Raw genomic sequence first — 15,924 nt, forward strand, 5'->3', positions numbered from 1 at the left:
GTTGATTGATTTTTTTTTTTTTTTTTTTTTTTTGACAGGTCTAAGTACCCATGTTTTGCTTTCCATGTTGATTAAACATCTTGACCATAAAAATGTCCTGAAGCTACCTAACATGCAGATGGACATTGTTTCTGTGACTACAACCCTTGCCCAAGAGGCAAAGGTTGAACCTTCAGTCGCAATAATTAGTGCAGTGAGTGACTGCATGAGACATTTGAGGAAGAGCATACACTGCTCACTTGATGATGCAAATACAGGGGATGATGAGAAAAATTGGAAGAAAAGCTTAAGTGAGACAGTAGATCAGTGTCTGGTACAGCTAATATATAAGGTGATGATAATGCCTATGAAAATTTTAACTGTTTTAACTTTCATTATTGTTGTGCATATTTTTAGAACTTAGAAGCTTAACTAAGCACTGGAAAACAGGTTGGAGAACCGGGCCCAGTTCTTGATGCCATGGCTGTGATGTTGGAGAACCTTTCTACCATTGCAGACATAGCCAGAACTACAATTTCTGTTGCTTATCGTGCTGCTCAAATTGTTGCCTCCTTGCCTAATTTATTATACCAAAATAAGGCAAGAAACAATTTTCTGCTTTTGAGTCTAATTCGTTCTCTCCAGCAAAGTTTAACCTTATGATTTTAATAAATTCAGTGTTTTATGGCTTAGGCATTCCCTGAGGCTTTATTTTATCAGTTATTACTGGCTATGGTCCATCCAGATCATGAAACACGAGTTACAGCACATCGAATTGTTTCAGTTGTCCTTGTGCCTTCTTCTGTTTGTCCTCGTCTATGCTCTTCAGATCGTAAGTCAATGACGGCATCTGACCTTCCTAGGACACTCTCAAGAACCGTGTCTGTTTTTTCTTCTTCAGCTGCCCTTTTCCGGAAGCTGAGGCATGAAAAGGTCTCCTCACTGGAAAATGGTCATCCAGATATGAAAGGTCTCGCTCTTGCTGATGGTGAACAGGAAATTGTAAACAATGGTACGCTAAGTAGGCTGAAGTCGTCCTACAGTCGGGCCTATAGCGTAAGAAGTTCTGGACCTCTGGGAACTGATGCAACTGCTATCAACAGCTTGAGCAAAGAACCAGTATGTTATGTGAATATTATTTCATTTCTTTTAAGTATTTTATTGTGAAATACTGCTTAGTATATGATATGCATTTTGTTCCCTTTTTCCCTGCAAATAGATGTGATATCATAGGTATTAAAGTAGGCCATTGTTATAGTTTACTTGTCAACTTTTATCGATTATTTGACATATGCATGGGTGTTCTGCTAGAATACTGTTGTTTAATATTGTATATTAATTTCCCAAAGTATATTAGGAATGTAGCATACATGAGTATTGCATAACATGGAAGTAGAAGAGGGCTCAATTTGCGTTAGATTACCAACTTCACTTACTTTTTCCTTTTCTTGTTTTTATCCTAATCAAACTTCAGGAAACTTCTTCTCTCCGACTCAGTAGTCGCCAAATTACGCTTTTGCTCTCATCAATTTTTGTACAATCCATATCTCCCGCTAATTTTCCAGTAAGCTATGAAGCAATTGCCCATACATACAGCTTGATCTTGCTGTTTTCTCGAGCTAAGGTAATTGAATTATTAGGTTGATTACGATACTTTTCAGATGGGATGATTTTTCCTTTTACTGGGATGAACTGTCGTTATTTTTTCAGTTGAAAATCTCATTTTCTTGGTAGTATGCTAAACTTTGAAGGGACTAAATGTATCCGCATAAAGCATGTAATTTATTTTGCAACAGAGTACAAAATTCATTATATCTTGCAAATTCAATTTGCTTTACCTGGGGGGTTCTTTTAATTTGTCCTATATGCCTTAGTATCCAGTTTACACAACTTTTTTTTTTTTTTTTTTGCCAGAAAGCTCAATGCCTTTTATTCTTATTTCCTGAGAAGGAAGCACTTTTTATTGCGATGTGTGAAAAGTTATGATAAATAAGTACGAACAATTAGGGCCTTATTTATTGCATCACTAATCTATGGGTATAATAAAGTGAGAAAAAGGGGGGGCTAATGTATATAGTAGTGAAGGACTTTGAGGGAATAAGTTCAAGCCACCTATGACCTACCTATGATTTAATATCTTACGAGTTCCCAAGTAACCAAACGTAGTAAGGTCCCGTGAGATTAGTTGAGGTACGAGCAAGTTGGCACTTGAGTACTCATGGAAATAAGAAAAAAGTTATGGGGCTTTCTTGAAACACGTGTCTAGGTGCTTTTAGAAATGTCTCTCCCACCCTCTCTCTTTCTGGATCGTGAAGGTTGACAATTGTGATAAGATATTCTACATAGTCCAGTGATGACTTCCTAGACTGCTGCTTGAGATCGGCCATCGTACAGTTTAGTCGAAACTTTAAGATTTTGGATGTTATGTTAAACTCTCCCAGAACCAGAAAAATATAGTACGAAGGGCTTGAACAACTTTTCTGTATATATATAACTTGGATTTCATTAACCTCTCAAAATATTCATTTCCTCTATTCTCTAATCTCAATGTATCATATGGTTCTTTCTATGCAGAATTCAAGTCATGAGATCCTAGCACGAAGTTTTCAGTTAGCATTTTCATTGCGGGACATTTCGCTCAATTCAGGAGGTGAAGTTTCACAATTTTAGCTTAAATTTGGTCTTCAATCTAATCTCTTCATGAAATCAAGATGTCATTTCATGCATCTGTCATATATGTGAGGAAGAAATAAAAACACGGTAGAAGGTTGATATTATCCAGAATAAAACATTGAAAGGAAGAGAATTATGTGAGAATTGACTTTGGGGGGAATGGTTCACTTGAAAGATTATAGTGAAGAGTGGCTAGGCTTGATTTTCCTTTAATTTGAAACTCGAAGCTACAAGTTATGCTCTAATTGCAGGATCGCTGCCACCATCGCGTCGTAGATCTCTATTTACGCTAGCCACATTGATGATCCTCTTTTCGTCCAAAGCTTTTGATATGCTTCATCTCGTTGAGCGAGTGAAGGCTATATATGTGGACAGAATGGTATGTTGCTCATTTGCTTATTGCTAAAAGAACTGACCTCTTAAACCTACCATTACCTTCCAGATTAAGTCTATGTTTATATCTGAAGCTGCTTTAGAAATTTCACTTATGAATTGTTTCTGAACCTGTTTAGGCCGATCCCTTTCTACAACTGGTGGAAGACTGCAAGTTACAGGCTGTTGCCTTACAGTCTGAGATAATCACTAGTTCATATGGATCTAAGGAAGATGATGATTTGGCCTCAAAATTTCTATCTGAAGTAGAGATAACCGAAGATCAAACTAGAGAATCCATTGTTATTGAGATTGTAAACAGCTTGGATACACTTTCAGACGTAAAGCACTAGAACACTCATTTCTGGATTGATTCATTTTTTATCGCTGAACAGTGACAAATTTTTACCTCTATGGTGCAGTCACAAATCTCGAGCATAAACGAGCAACTTCTCGGCGAGTTCGTACCTGACGACATGTGTCCTCTTGGAAATAATCTGTTAGAGGATGCTTCTAATAAAGTTTTTCAGGTTCTACTCAGAACTCTAATGAATTCATTAAAGAGAAAGTAAACATATCCAGCATAAGTTTTGCTTAACTTGTGTTCTTCTCTGCAGTTTTCTCCAATTTTTAACATTGATGAAGAAGACATTTATGATTCATTCGAAGACCAAACTAAAGATAATCAAGAGTTGCATATTGTGATTCCCCTTTTGAATGTGAATCAGTTTTTAGAATCAGTATGTTAGCAACTTCAAGCTCTCATTATTTGATAAAGTTACCAAAATTGGGAATTTTCAATAGTAGCTTACTGTCTCATATTTTTTCTAAATCAGGTACTTGAAACGGCACATCAAGTCGGAAGAATCTCCGTCTCGACCACAGCTGATGTGTCTTTCAAGGAAATGGCCCATCATTGTGAGCTACTTCTGGTTGGAAAACAACAGAAGTTGTCAACTTTGATGATTTCCCCACATAAACAGGAGAAGGCTATGAACGTATCTCTGCCAAACCAAGAGAATGAGGTAAACCCTAGATGAAACCAACCATGTGTTGTTAATGTAACAGTTGAAGCTCACCACTAGTAGATACTGTCTTTTTTGGGTTTTCCCTTTTGAGCTTTCTCTTTCGGGCTTCCCCTTAAGATTTTTAAAACGCGTCTACTAGGGAGAGGTTTCCACACCTTCATAAAGATGCTTCGCTCTCTTTCCCAACCAATGCAGGATCTCACAATCCACTCCCCCCCTATGGGGCCCAGCGTTCTCACTGGCACCCATTATTTTCTCCAATCAATGTGGGACCCCCCAATCCATCTCCTTTGGGGCCCAATGTCCTTGCTGGCACACCACCTCGTGTCCACCCCCTTCGGGGCTCAGCCTCCTCGCTGGCACATCGTCCGGTGTCTCACGACTTTGATACCATTTGTAACTGCTCAAGCCCACCGCTAGCAGATATTGTTCTCTGAGCTTTTCCTTTTGGGTTTCCTCTCAAGGTTTTTAAAACGTATTTGCTAGGGAGAGGTTTCCATACTCTTATAAAATGCTTCGCTCCCCTTCCCAACCGATGGGGGATCTCATACTTATTATTGGATTGTTTGTGAAATTTGTCTGCAGGGATATAAATTATAGCTATTCCACATGTAGAAATTATTGCTATTCCACATGTGGGTGCAAGTTCTTCACCATGTAAAAGAAACATAAACAATTACAAACTTCTAACATATTCCTGAAATTGCAGGTTGGCAATCCATCTATTGAACACTTCACAGCTAACCCACATCAAACGCCCCCTGGACCAATTGCGATGTCGTGCAGGGCTGAATATCAGTGTCATACACACATGTTCAGATTACCAGCTTCTAGTCCTTATGACAACTTCCTCAAAGCAGCAGGTTGTTGATTCCATTCCTGTGTAAAGTAAAGTATCACATGTTCTTTCAGTTGAACCAGAAGTATTAGGTACTCGAGGCATCAATATCAACAAGCGAGATGACTCGGCAACTGGAGTACATTTTGTAAGTAGCTACAACAGAAAAAAGATGAGCTTCACTTTTTGTTGTTTTCAGTCAAGTTTGAAGGTCTAAAATCTTCAATTCGTTCATTCTTTTTTTTCCCTTCAAATTTTCTATTCATATTTCTGGACTCCTACTGGAAACAACTTGCTATTTTGCTCCCTGCTTTAGACGTTTGGTAGTCGTCTTTTGTTTTTTGGGAGCTTTCATCTTAATTTAATTGATTGTATATTTTGTTTCTCCTTTGTTGTATTGAAACTCTATGCTAATGTTCATGTTGTACAATGGAACAGCATAGCCCTTTTTACAGGAAAGAAAAAAAAAAAAAGGAGAGAGAAGAAACTAGAGGTAAATTATACTCGGTGAAGCCTCTTATTTTTTTCCTTCCAAGCCTTTTCTCAATGATTTTTCATGATATTAAATCTTAGTTATTTTTCAATCCTAATAATTCTTAGGCATGAACTTTCTCGCAATGTATCGTTAAAATACGTTTTGAATTTTTATTATATATATTATTTTTTTCGATCTCGTTAAAACTTGAAGTTATCATTAGATTCGTGCACTTTCATGTCTTATAGGTCGTAAGTTAAAAAAAATTTACATTGTGTCGTATAGATTTTTGACATATTCAAAAGGAAAAAAAAAAGGCTAAAGGAGGAGGAAGAAGGATATAGGAAATTATTTTATTCATTTTTGTTTAAAAAAATGAAAATGAAGAAACAAAGAATGAAAACATTACAGAACAGACCTATCAAGAACACACAAAACTCTACAAAAAGTGGTGGGGAAGGGGAAGCAAATGATATGTATTTTCCTTCACTCTGAACCAAAAAGAGAACAAAAATTATCAGTTTGGTATAACAGTTTGCTTGGTATGCAAGGTTTCCCCCAACTCCCATGGTATCAACGTCTACCCCTCAAACTAACTCTGCTAGAAGTGGGTCACCTTCTGCCATGATTCTCACCAACTTAATGAAATCCTGTTCATTTGATACATTCCACGGATGAACAGCAGGCACATGAACAGAGTAAATAGTTGATGAATTTGTAGCTGCTGGTTTCTCTCTGTAGCTCATTGTATTCAGTACTGGATCGAAGTTCTGAACCGAATCCATAGCCGTAAAGAACAAGGGGATTGCAACCTTGTGATGGATTTCTAAATCACCCACTAAACCATGAAGGTCAAGAAAGTCTGCTACGAAGCGCCGAGGAACGTAAAAGACCTCGGAACTGCATATCGTGACGCTCTTCTCACTCTCTACTGACTGCTTATGACTCACCTGGAAATGAACAGGCATCATGCTAACTATCTTCTTTACCATGTTTGATTGTTTCGTAAACCAATCAGAGCTTTCAGCTGACACAGTAGTCCAAGATTTGGGCACCTGATTTCATTAACATAATGAGATTCTAGAGATCAAGCTTTATAAAAAGTTTCAGATTTGTAATCAGCCAATTCCCACAAGGATCAACAAGTATTCAAGCAGTTAAACATTGGTTTGTGTGTTAAATGCAAATAAAGAACCACAGGCTAAAACACAATAATTCAGCTGAATCTAGCTCAAACGGTACCTTGTCTGTTATCCACAGTTTCGATTTGTCCGCCTGTAGTAGATTCCAGTAGTTAAGAATTGTATCGTCTTGCAGGAATAAAAACCCTTCTGCGCCACTATACGTGTCGAAAACTTTGGGAAGGTACCTAAAAAAGACATGTTTAACAACATAGTTAGAAGAACATGTGATTTTGACAGCTCCAATCGTGATACCGAATGACATAACCAGGTAAAACAAAGCTTTCGGCCACTTTTTCAATGAACTAAGAGCAATTCTTTGGTCATCCCAAAATCGAACGCAAACTATAACCCTCTTTCTGAACTCGGAAGGCCGAGCTAAGATTTAGTGAACTTCCCATGTTACCATTTTCGTAGAACACTAATCATTTACATTCTAGGCAGAAAACAATACACAGAGAAGAGAACTCAAAATCTTGTCTATCTACCAAATTACTATTTACTTAGGCATCAAAAACTCACACAAACTTGTTCATCATGTTCTTGAAAAAGTGACTTACTTGTATGCATGGTCCAATCTGCCTTCTTCCACTACAAGATCTGAATTCTTGGTCTCTGAAAGAATTATGACCGTCTTGAATATCCTCCCATATAGCAACCTCCATTCCAGGGCGGTTCGTTCAACAGGGCCATTACAAAACAAGATAAGCACAACATTTCCAAAAAACTTCCTCCATCTTATCAAGTTCCCTATCTCATTAGTCACTGTCTCAGTTTCCTCAACACCTAGGTGTATGGATGGTAATTTCTGTGGAATAAACTCCTTCCGATCCCCATCACCAATAGTCACTCGTGGACGATCCAACTCCAGAGACATTAGCCTCGGCTGCTGGTACCCAGCAGCGATTAAATCTTGTAGCCAAGCTGCTGTAAACTTCACGTCCTTCTCAGTCCAAAACCCTTCCTCTGCCATTACAAAGCTCAACTCCAAAATCTTCTCAAACAGCCTATGCTTACTCGATCTCCATGAATTCAAAAACTTGACCAAACGACCCACGTTCACATGTAAATCTCTTTCTTCCGAAAACGGGTATGCTTCAATCTTGTCGTATCGGTGAACGGTTGGTGGATACACTACAACATAGCCACCAATTTCCCACAAGAGCCTCTGGCCCCAATATCCTCTCAAGATATCAGAAGCCATTGTGCTAATGGAGACAGGAAGCATTAAAGCCCAGAAGGCTGAAGTGTGATAAAGTGTATTGAAGGAGTTGATAGGAACCATCATACCCTGAGGCAATGCCAGTTTTGGAGCACGTTCATCGAATCTAATATCAAAAGCTTCCAATCCAGATTTTCTAGTGAAGTAAAATACTGAATCAACATCAGGAAGGCCATTGGAAATTCCCTGTTGAATGAACTGCTTTCCCCCAAAAATTTCAGTGTAAAATTCTTCATGAGCAATTTCACCAACATTTTCCAGTGGCAAGCCCCTAGGCCACACTGATCTTTGCCCAAAATGAATATAGGGATTAACAACAGTTCTATTGGGATTTTCATGGCTATACTGTAATATGATCTCCTGCCTCGCTCCCTCTCCCACCAATTCTATATCGAAATGTTTGCCTAGATCTCCATCAATCACCTCCCCTCGATCATCCACATCGAAGATCTTCTTCGCGCCATGTTGAATTGCGAAGAGATACCCAATCGTTTTCCTCACGAAAGAATCATACGGAAGAAATTCGACCACACGAAACCCTAAATTAGACTGTTCTTCTAAGGAGAGATAAATCGCACCTTTAAGAGCCCAATCCGACGGCGTCAGAGAATTTCCGATCGCCAACACCTGCCAACCCTTCATTTTCACAAGCTTCCGTAGTGAATCACTGGGATAATTAGACACCGAAACGACGATCCATTGCTCGGAGCGAAATTCCGGATACAGAGAAGACTTAGCTGGGATCGACGCGATCGAATTCCAATCGATTTTAGGGAATTGAATCTTCTCCAACGCCGCCGTCTGCGATTGGAAGCAGAGAAGGGCGGCGGTATCCCCGACATTGCGGAGGAAAAAGAGGGCGGCAACGGTGACAATCAGGAGTAAAATCGTGACTACTTTATAGAGATTTTCAGATAGCCATGTGGAGAAATCAAGGCTTTTCGACTTGGAGAAACGATACGAGTGGAGAGTAGGCAGAGTTCTGATCTGGGTTTTGGGGGATTCAGACGTTGAACGCTCCTGAACCAACATTGGATCCGAGAAATCAAGAACACAGCCACACAGTACACTGTTGTTCAAGGATTATCAGAAGGGTCTCCAATGGCTTCCGTGGAGATCCCACGAAATGGGGTTTCTTCTTCTTCTTCTTCTTGGAAGAACGTGTTGGTGTGGGATTGTGATTGTTGCAGAGCAGAGGAGAGTCTGCAATGGAAATTCAAATTCTCTGTGCGTTGTACTGTGAAAGCAGTGGTTGCCGACAAGCATGTTGCGGATTTCTTCAGCTTCGATTCTAACAACTCTGCGTTCAAGTTTGGTGGGAAGGGACTCTCACTCCCTCATACAAAACTCCACTCTTCTCAAATCCTTTATTTTCACTTTCGTCCTTATAATATTCAAATTTACCATTTCATCCTCCTAACCTAATTGAACCTAATTTCGGTTGATTGGGTCGGTGAAATTAGTAACCTGTGTTAAATGAACACGACTCTCTACAATGGTATGATATTATCTATTTTTACGGCTCTCATTACAATGGTATGATATTATCTATTTTTACGGCTCTCATTACAATGGTATGATATTATCTATTTTTACGGCTCTCATTACAATGGTATCATATTATCTATTTTTACGTCTCTCATGGCTTAGGGCTCCCCAAAAGGTCAATCCATCATCATTTCCTAAATTGGTCGACGTGGGACTTTCATCCAACACCTTTTGAGTCCTTTGTTCACCATTTGAGGATTCTATTTACATAGCTAAGTTTAGGGCATGGTTTTCATCCCGACACCTCCTCTTAATCGAGGCTCAACTCCTTTTTTCTTTTGGAGTCCTTTGTTTGACATTTGAGGATTCTATTTACCTGCCTAGTTTAGGGCATGACTCTGACACCATGTTAAATGAACACGACTTTCCATAATTGTATGATATTGTCCCCTTTGAGCTGGCTTTGCTTGGGCTTCCCCAAAAGGCCTCACCGCGATGGAGATAATATTCCTTGATTAGAAACGATCATTCCCTAAATTAGCCGATGTGGGATTTTCATCTAACAAGCTTAATAAAGTTCACGATCCAACCTAACCCAACTCTTTATTTTTTGGTTAGGTAGTCGAGTTTTTTTTATTATTATTTTTGAAAAATCCACCAAACATATTAAATTGATAACTAAAATTTTATAGAACTAAAAAATTTACAATATGCCCATGATTAAATTTGATTTTTCTTTTTTATGGTAATCTAATTATTTAATTTTTCAACTAACATACTGCTCTATTAAGGTCTAACTAATATTGATAAGCTAAAACTCAAACATACATGTGTTACATTTGTTTTTTTGTTACCTTTGTTTTAGTTCAAATTAAAACCGGGTTCATTAGGTTCGGATTTCAAATTTCGTATTTAGAAAACTATCTTTAACTTAGTTGGCCAAATCTCGAATGGTTTTAGGGTCGTGAATGGAACAAATATGGGATTTGCTCAAAAATCAAGTTTAGCCTACCTCCGAACATCTATAAATAAAAAAATATTCTGTTCTTTGTTGTAAAACAGCATCAAACGCCTAAGTCCTATTGACAGAGATTGTTACGTGCATCGACAAGAATAAATATATTCTGTTCTTCGTTGTAAAATAGCATCAAACGCCCAAGTCCTATTGACAAAGATTGTTACGTGCATCGACAAGAATAAATAAAAATCCTGTTCTTCGTTGTAAAACAACATCGAATGCCCAAGTCCTATTGACAGAGATTGTTACGTGCTGCACAAGGATGGTGTCACCCCATATAAAGAATTTGTGCTATCTATCTATAATTGAAATAAGTTGGCCCTATCGTTCACCTGCACAAGGATGGTGTCACCCCATATAAAGGACCTGTGTATCTATCTATAATTGAAATAAGTTGGCCACCTAAAATTCAACATCACAGTACAATAATGCATATCAGACTACCCGACTACCCGTCTTTCCAATCAGTCAAGAAAAGGATGGGTGTAACTCGATTTGCTTGTCTAAAAGCCATAGCAATCTAACTTTACTATCAATCACCCTAGAGATAGGGATATACAAGGAAGTAGTGATTCTGTGCAAAATCTAACCTAAAGCTGGATTCAAATGGAGATGATTCTTCGTAAAAGCAAAAACATGGATTCAAAATTCATATGTCAAGTTATTTCCTCCTTTCACAGACACCAAACTTTCAACAAAAACAGTAGCATGGAACCTTTCGTGCCCTTTTATAGGAACCTTTATGAATTGTTGGGTTCGAGTATTGTACAAAATCACCTGACCTTCATTGGCTTCCATTAAGAGTTCATGAGAACCCACAAACACCAATGGCTTCTCAATTCCATAAAGGGGCCCAATTGTGAGCAGCTTTGACCATGAAACCCCACCAGATTCATCATTCTCCATCCCCCAGACATCGAACTCTCTTCCATTTCCACTCCATGGATAATGAAATAGAACAATCGATCCGTTCAAAACCCCCATACTTCTATACGCTTCACGCTTCCCCTTGAGACTCTTTGGCATCGGAATTGGCCTGAAAACCTCCTCGCTCATGTCAAATGATTGTATAGTTTCTGTCCTTCCTTCTATCTTTGCATTTGCCCACCAATAATATGTTCCTTCGTGATACATCTCAAAGCAAGGCGTCCCGAATACTTTGCCACATACTGGGGTTTGAATTCCACTCCATCTATCAGGGGTCTGAATTTCTCTCCATTTATCTTTACTCAAATCATAAACTTCCACTCTAGAAGGGTGAAAATAGCAAGGCAGTTCCACAAAATCCACAACCCTAACCACTTTAAAATCCCTAGATTTCGAATCGTACCCGAATCCGACTGCATTGGTGAACGAAGTGATGCGGATGAACTCATCCAGGGGTTCAGTGAGGAGAATCGACCGCGGTAGTTTTTGAAACTCTCTGGTGGCTGGATTGCAGAGGAAAATGTCCTTACGAAGATCAGTGAGGCAGAGTAAACCGTGAGAATGGCCACGGATTTCGAAATATCGAAAATCCTCATCGAATGGCAAATCGAGATCGTAAACCGGTACAGATCCATCGAAGGGAAGGGGAAATTTGAGGAAGGAGAAGACATTTTGCTGATTGCCAGAGTTCTTCGTAACAAGACGCTTGAGAAGAATGTGTTTCTGCTGATGAAGAGAATTGCAGAAACATTTGGTTGCGAAATTAGGGTCGTTGATTAGAGCATACCAGGATTTTCGAACGGTCTTGAATCGAAGCAGAGACTCCAGCGGAAGCCTGGAGAGAATCTCGATCATCACTTCTTCAGGCAGATGCCCCAGAGCCGCCATTGGAGAGAGCTTGGGAAAGGTTCTTCAAGATTTCTGAAGGGTACTAAAGACGGAAAATCAAACGGATGACTTCGTTGTTAAGGGAGGGGGAAATATTGGGTGCGACCAAGACTAGAACACTCGCGGCTTGATGATTTACACGTGTCGAATTGCTATTTATGATTTACACTTTGTCAAGGGAGGGGAAATATTGGGTGCGGCCAAGACTAGAGCACTCTCACGGCTTCACAGCCCATTACCCATCTCTGATTCCATCAATTCATTGCATTCCCAATTACATCTCTCTGCTCCTTCTTCACCATCGAAGCTAACACAGAGAGCTCCATGATCGTTCTTAGTAACACCTATCATCAAAGGCCTGCAGAAGGCATGAACGGGAAATGGCCTATCCTGTACATAGCAGGCCTGAACAGGAAGGCATTTTTTTGCAAAGTACGTTTCGAGCGTTCTCCAAGAGTTGTAGTGAGATTGGTTAACAAATGAAATAAGTATGATACTTTGCAGTGATTGAAGCAAAAATATCGCAATCCATGATTTTGTAGCAATTCTCATTTGAACTTACGTAAACATAACCATTCAACGTATTCTCATGCTCGAGATTAAAGATCACTATTCAACCACAATATGGGGCTTAAGTCATCTTTCGTAAACTATAAGAGTTCCCAAGGGTTGTAACATCGTTAAAATTATGGAATAAAAGTGGATGCTACAAGTACTCTACTCGAGTAACACAATAAATATTATTAAATGTACAAAAAATGATCTATATGAATAGTTTTTGGAGGAAGAAAATGCACAAAAGCTACTATGTCAAAGAGATCTAGATCCTAAATAATCCAAACAAATGGATTAATCAATTTCAATCTATATGGTTTAGGTTGAATTACCAACTTGTTTGGTTGGATCAACATGCTCGATAAGCCAAGTTCAAGTACCATCATTGTTTCTTCGTAGGAACGTCTACGAATCTAATCAATTACAAAAATGAATATGGGCAACAAAATGAAATGCATGAAACTAAAAAGGGTAAATAAATTACAGTAAAAATTCAAATTTGGTGAAAAAGAAAAAGCATAACACGAAAAAATTGTCCTTCTAAGTAACAGATCTCAACCAGGGGAACAAAGAGTGTGGAGCCTTTCTCATTCAAGTAAACCAGTGATATACTCCCAGAATTGAAAGAAGAAATTGAGTAAGTTTAAGCAGAAACCTTATCAGGATCTTCCAACAACAATGCCTTCACGGTAGGCTTCGCCAATAGATCTGTGTGCTCCTGGAATGGGGATTTTGTGAAACGTGTTTCCCTCCAAAATTCAGGTGTTAAGAAGCCGTAAGTTTTCAGCAGACAGTCGAAGGTTGCCTGAAATGCCAATAAAGGTCGAAGAAATAAGACCCCATTGAAATCAAATACCACTTGATAAACAACAAAACTCTCATTAACGACAAGAAAATAGCTACAAATCCATTTTGGTCCATTACGTATCGCCTGCAGCCTCACAATTATAAAACGTATTTGTTAAGGAGAGATTTCCACACCATTCTAAGTAATGCCTCTCCAACCAATGGGGATCTCACAATCCACTCCCATAGAGGTCCAGCGTCCTTGCTAGCACACTGCCCGATGTTTAGCTTTGATGCCATTTATAACCACTCAAGCTCACCGCTAGTAGATATTGTCCACTTAGGCTTGTTACGTATCATCGTCAGCCTCACAATTTTCTAAAACACGTCTACTAGGTTGAGGTTCCCACACTTTTATAAGAATGATTAGTTCCCCTCGATCTCACACCCAACCCACGAAACAATCTCTTATGTAGTGTGGAATTCCACTGTTATGAGCAACCAACAATGACACAACATATACACAATCGGACAACATTACTGCATAAAGAGCTTCAAACGACCCCTACTGAAATTGAAATCAAACAACCAATCTAGAACCCATCATCAACTGATTAAGGATTGAATAGTACCTTAATCAATGACTAACAACACAAAAAAGAGATATATCAGACATAAAATTGCAGTCATCTTGATGCAGGACACAAAAATGTAACAAAGAATGCAACGTAGCTTAATAATGCAAGCCCACAGAAACATTTCAGTTAGGCTGCAAAATTTTAAGGTCGAAAACAGCACACACTATAGCAAAACATAGCCATCTAATTGTTAGTGTTCATAATGATGAAGCGCACCAAAAGTCGAAATCAACGTATTTTTAGTAGAACAAAGCCAAAATCTGAAGTTATGAGAATATAGTAACCATTTAAGTTAGACCAAACCTTAACAAAGTTGCCGAGAGTTTTAGTCGATCCCCTAGAAGATGTAAACACGTCCTCGATCCCAGCGAACTGCAAGACCTTCTTGGGAACTCGAGCCGCCACAATCCCAGCACCTCGTGGCGCTGGAACCATCTGGACAGTGACGGATCCACACTTTCCAGTAACCTTACACGGCACTGTGTGAGGCTTACCAATCTTGTTACCCCAATACCCTCTTCTCACAGGGATCACAGACAACTTAGCCAAAATAATGGAACCGCGAATCGCTGTGGCAACTTCCTTACTACACTTTACTCCCAAACCCACATGGCCATTACCATCGCCGACAACGACGAAAGCCTTGAAACGAGTTCTCTGTCCGGCACGGGTCTGCTTCTGGACTGGCATAATCTTCATAACCTCGTCCTTTAGGCTAGGGCCAATGAGGGTATCAATGATCTGGTGCTCCTTTATGGGGAGAGAATGGAGATAAATCTGCTCCAAGGACTGGATCTTACCTTCTTTTACGAGGCGCCCTAGCTTAGTGACAGGAACCCACTTCTCCTCTTCATCACGTCGACCAGCGCGACGGCGACCTCCGCGGCCGCGGTCACCTCCACCGCGACCTCTGCCGCCGAAGCCTCGTCCAAATCCGCCTCGCTCCGCCATTGATAGGGAAAAGGGGGGAAAGTTGAAGGAGTGAAAAGATATGAGGTGTTGGACAATAAATTGGCACAGTTGATGGAGAGACGAACTTAGTATGAAAGTGAAGAGAGTGGAAGGAAAACTAGGGTTTATAAGAAAGCTAGGGTTTCTATAAAATTTGAATATATTTTATATAAATTTAATCCTTTAGATTTTTTTCCTTAATTTATAATATATTTTATTTATTGTCTTACTGTATGTTTGGTATATTTTATCTTATTTTCAAGAATTAGACTTTTACCGTCTCTAAACAGCGGACTTAGCTTTTATAAATAGTATCAAAGTTAGTCATTAAACGAAGCTGGAGTAGGCTAGACCCTCTCCATAGTATACACGTTTTAAAAATCATGAGGCTAATGTCGATATGTAAAGGGTCAAAACGGACAATATTTGCTAGCGGTGGGTTTGGCTGTTACACTACCTATACCATCAAGGTGCACCCTCATTTTTCATTTTTTCGGTAGCTCAATCATAGGAACTACATGGTTAAGCATGTTTTTCCCGAAACAATTCTATGTTGGGTGATATCCTCTTCCCAGTGAAGCATGTGAGTAAGAACTAGAACATGTGTGGAATGACTCGTGTGGGTCTATGAAGATAGTCCTCACTCTTAGAAAACGAGTAAATAACGTGACATGTCGAGACCATAAACGTCAAATGCAGATTCTGAATCAGACAGTTATTGATACTCGGTATTATTTAATGGAATTAAATTTTTAGAAAATTTGAAAAGGTCTAGATTGGCCCATAACCAATTCAATTCTTGGGGAATTAAAATAGTGTTAGAATTTCATAATTATGGATGGAATTAAAATATTTTATTTACCAATTTAACATTAATAAATTATCTCTCAATTTTAACATTTAAT

General features: G+C 39.0%; 4 protein-coding genes across 4 annotated transcripts in view; 1 reads left to right on the plus strand and 3 right to left on the minus strand.

Moving 5' to 3' along the window:
• Positions 1 to 5,450, plus strand: part of LOC111441360 — a 12,919-nt gene extending 7,469 nt beyond the window's left edge. The window contains exons 9-19 of the mRNA XM_023078311.1: positions 39 to 331; positions 430 to 579; positions 673 to 1,098; positions 1,454 to 1,603; positions 2,554 to 2,629; positions 2,904 to 3,031; positions 3,165 to 3,365; positions 3,447 to 3,554; positions 3,642 to 3,764; positions 3,861 to 4,049; positions 4,762 to 5,450. Of these exons, the coding sequence (XP_022934079.1) occupies positions 39 to 331; positions 430 to 579; positions 673 to 1,098; positions 1,454 to 1,603; positions 2,554 to 2,629; positions 2,904 to 3,031; positions 3,165 to 3,365; positions 3,447 to 3,554; positions 3,642 to 3,764; positions 3,861 to 4,049; positions 4,762 to 4,923 (2,006 nt within the window). The 3' untranslated portion in view covers positions 4,924 to 5,450. The remainder of the gene's footprint in view (positions 1 to 38; positions 332 to 429; positions 580 to 672; positions 1,099 to 1,453; positions 1,604 to 2,553; positions 2,630 to 2,903; positions 3,032 to 3,164; positions 3,366 to 3,446; positions 3,555 to 3,641; positions 3,765 to 3,860; positions 4,050 to 4,761) is intronic.
• Positions 5,451 to 5,696: 246 nt separating this feature from the next.
• Positions 5,697 to 9,120, minus strand: LOC111441361 (probable glycosyltransferase STELLO2). The gene is made up of 3 exons (XM_023078312.1): positions 7,107 to 9,120; positions 6,608 to 6,734; positions 5,697 to 6,420 (listed from the first exon to the last, which is right to left on the minus strand). The coding sequence occupies exons 1-3, from the start codon at positions 8,798 to 8,800 to the stop codon at positions 5,953 to 5,955; spliced, it is 2,289 nt and encodes a 762-aa protein (XP_022934080.1). The 5' UTR covers positions 8,801 to 9,120; the 3' UTR covers positions 5,697 to 5,952.
• Positions 9,121 to 10,771: 1,651 nt separating this feature from the next.
• On the minus strand, positions 10,772 to 12,480 carry LOC111442078 (F-box/kelch-repeat protein At3g23880-like). The gene has a single exon (XM_023079343.1). The coding sequence runs from the start codon at positions 12,087 to 12,089 to the stop codon at positions 10,917 to 10,919; it is 1,173 nt and encodes a 390-aa protein (XP_022935111.1). The 5' UTR covers positions 12,090 to 12,480; the 3' UTR covers positions 10,772 to 10,916.
• Positions 12,481 to 12,914: 434 nt separating this feature from the next.
• LOC111442079 (40S ribosomal protein S2-4-like) lies at positions 12,915 to 15,129 on the minus strand. Its single transcript, XM_023079344.1, has 2 exons — positions 14,372 to 15,129; positions 12,915 to 13,449 (listed from the first exon to the last, which is right to left on the minus strand). The coding sequence occupies exons 1-2, from the start codon at positions 15,017 to 15,019 to the stop codon at positions 13,288 to 13,290; spliced, it is 810 nt and encodes a 269-aa protein (XP_022935112.1). The 5' UTR covers positions 15,020 to 15,129; the 3' UTR covers positions 12,915 to 13,287.
• Between the last annotated feature and the right edge of the window lie 795 nt (positions 15,130 to 15,924).

The sequence above is a fragment of the Cucurbita moschata genome, unplaced genomic scaffold (genome assembly GCF_002738365.1).
Source record: "Cucurbita moschata cultivar Rifu unplaced genomic scaffold, Cmos_1.0 Cmo_Scf00004, whole genome shotgun sequence".
Classification (NCBI taxonomy): Eukaryota; Viridiplantae; Streptophyta; class Magnoliopsida; order Cucurbitales; family Cucurbitaceae; genus Cucurbita; species Cucurbita moschata.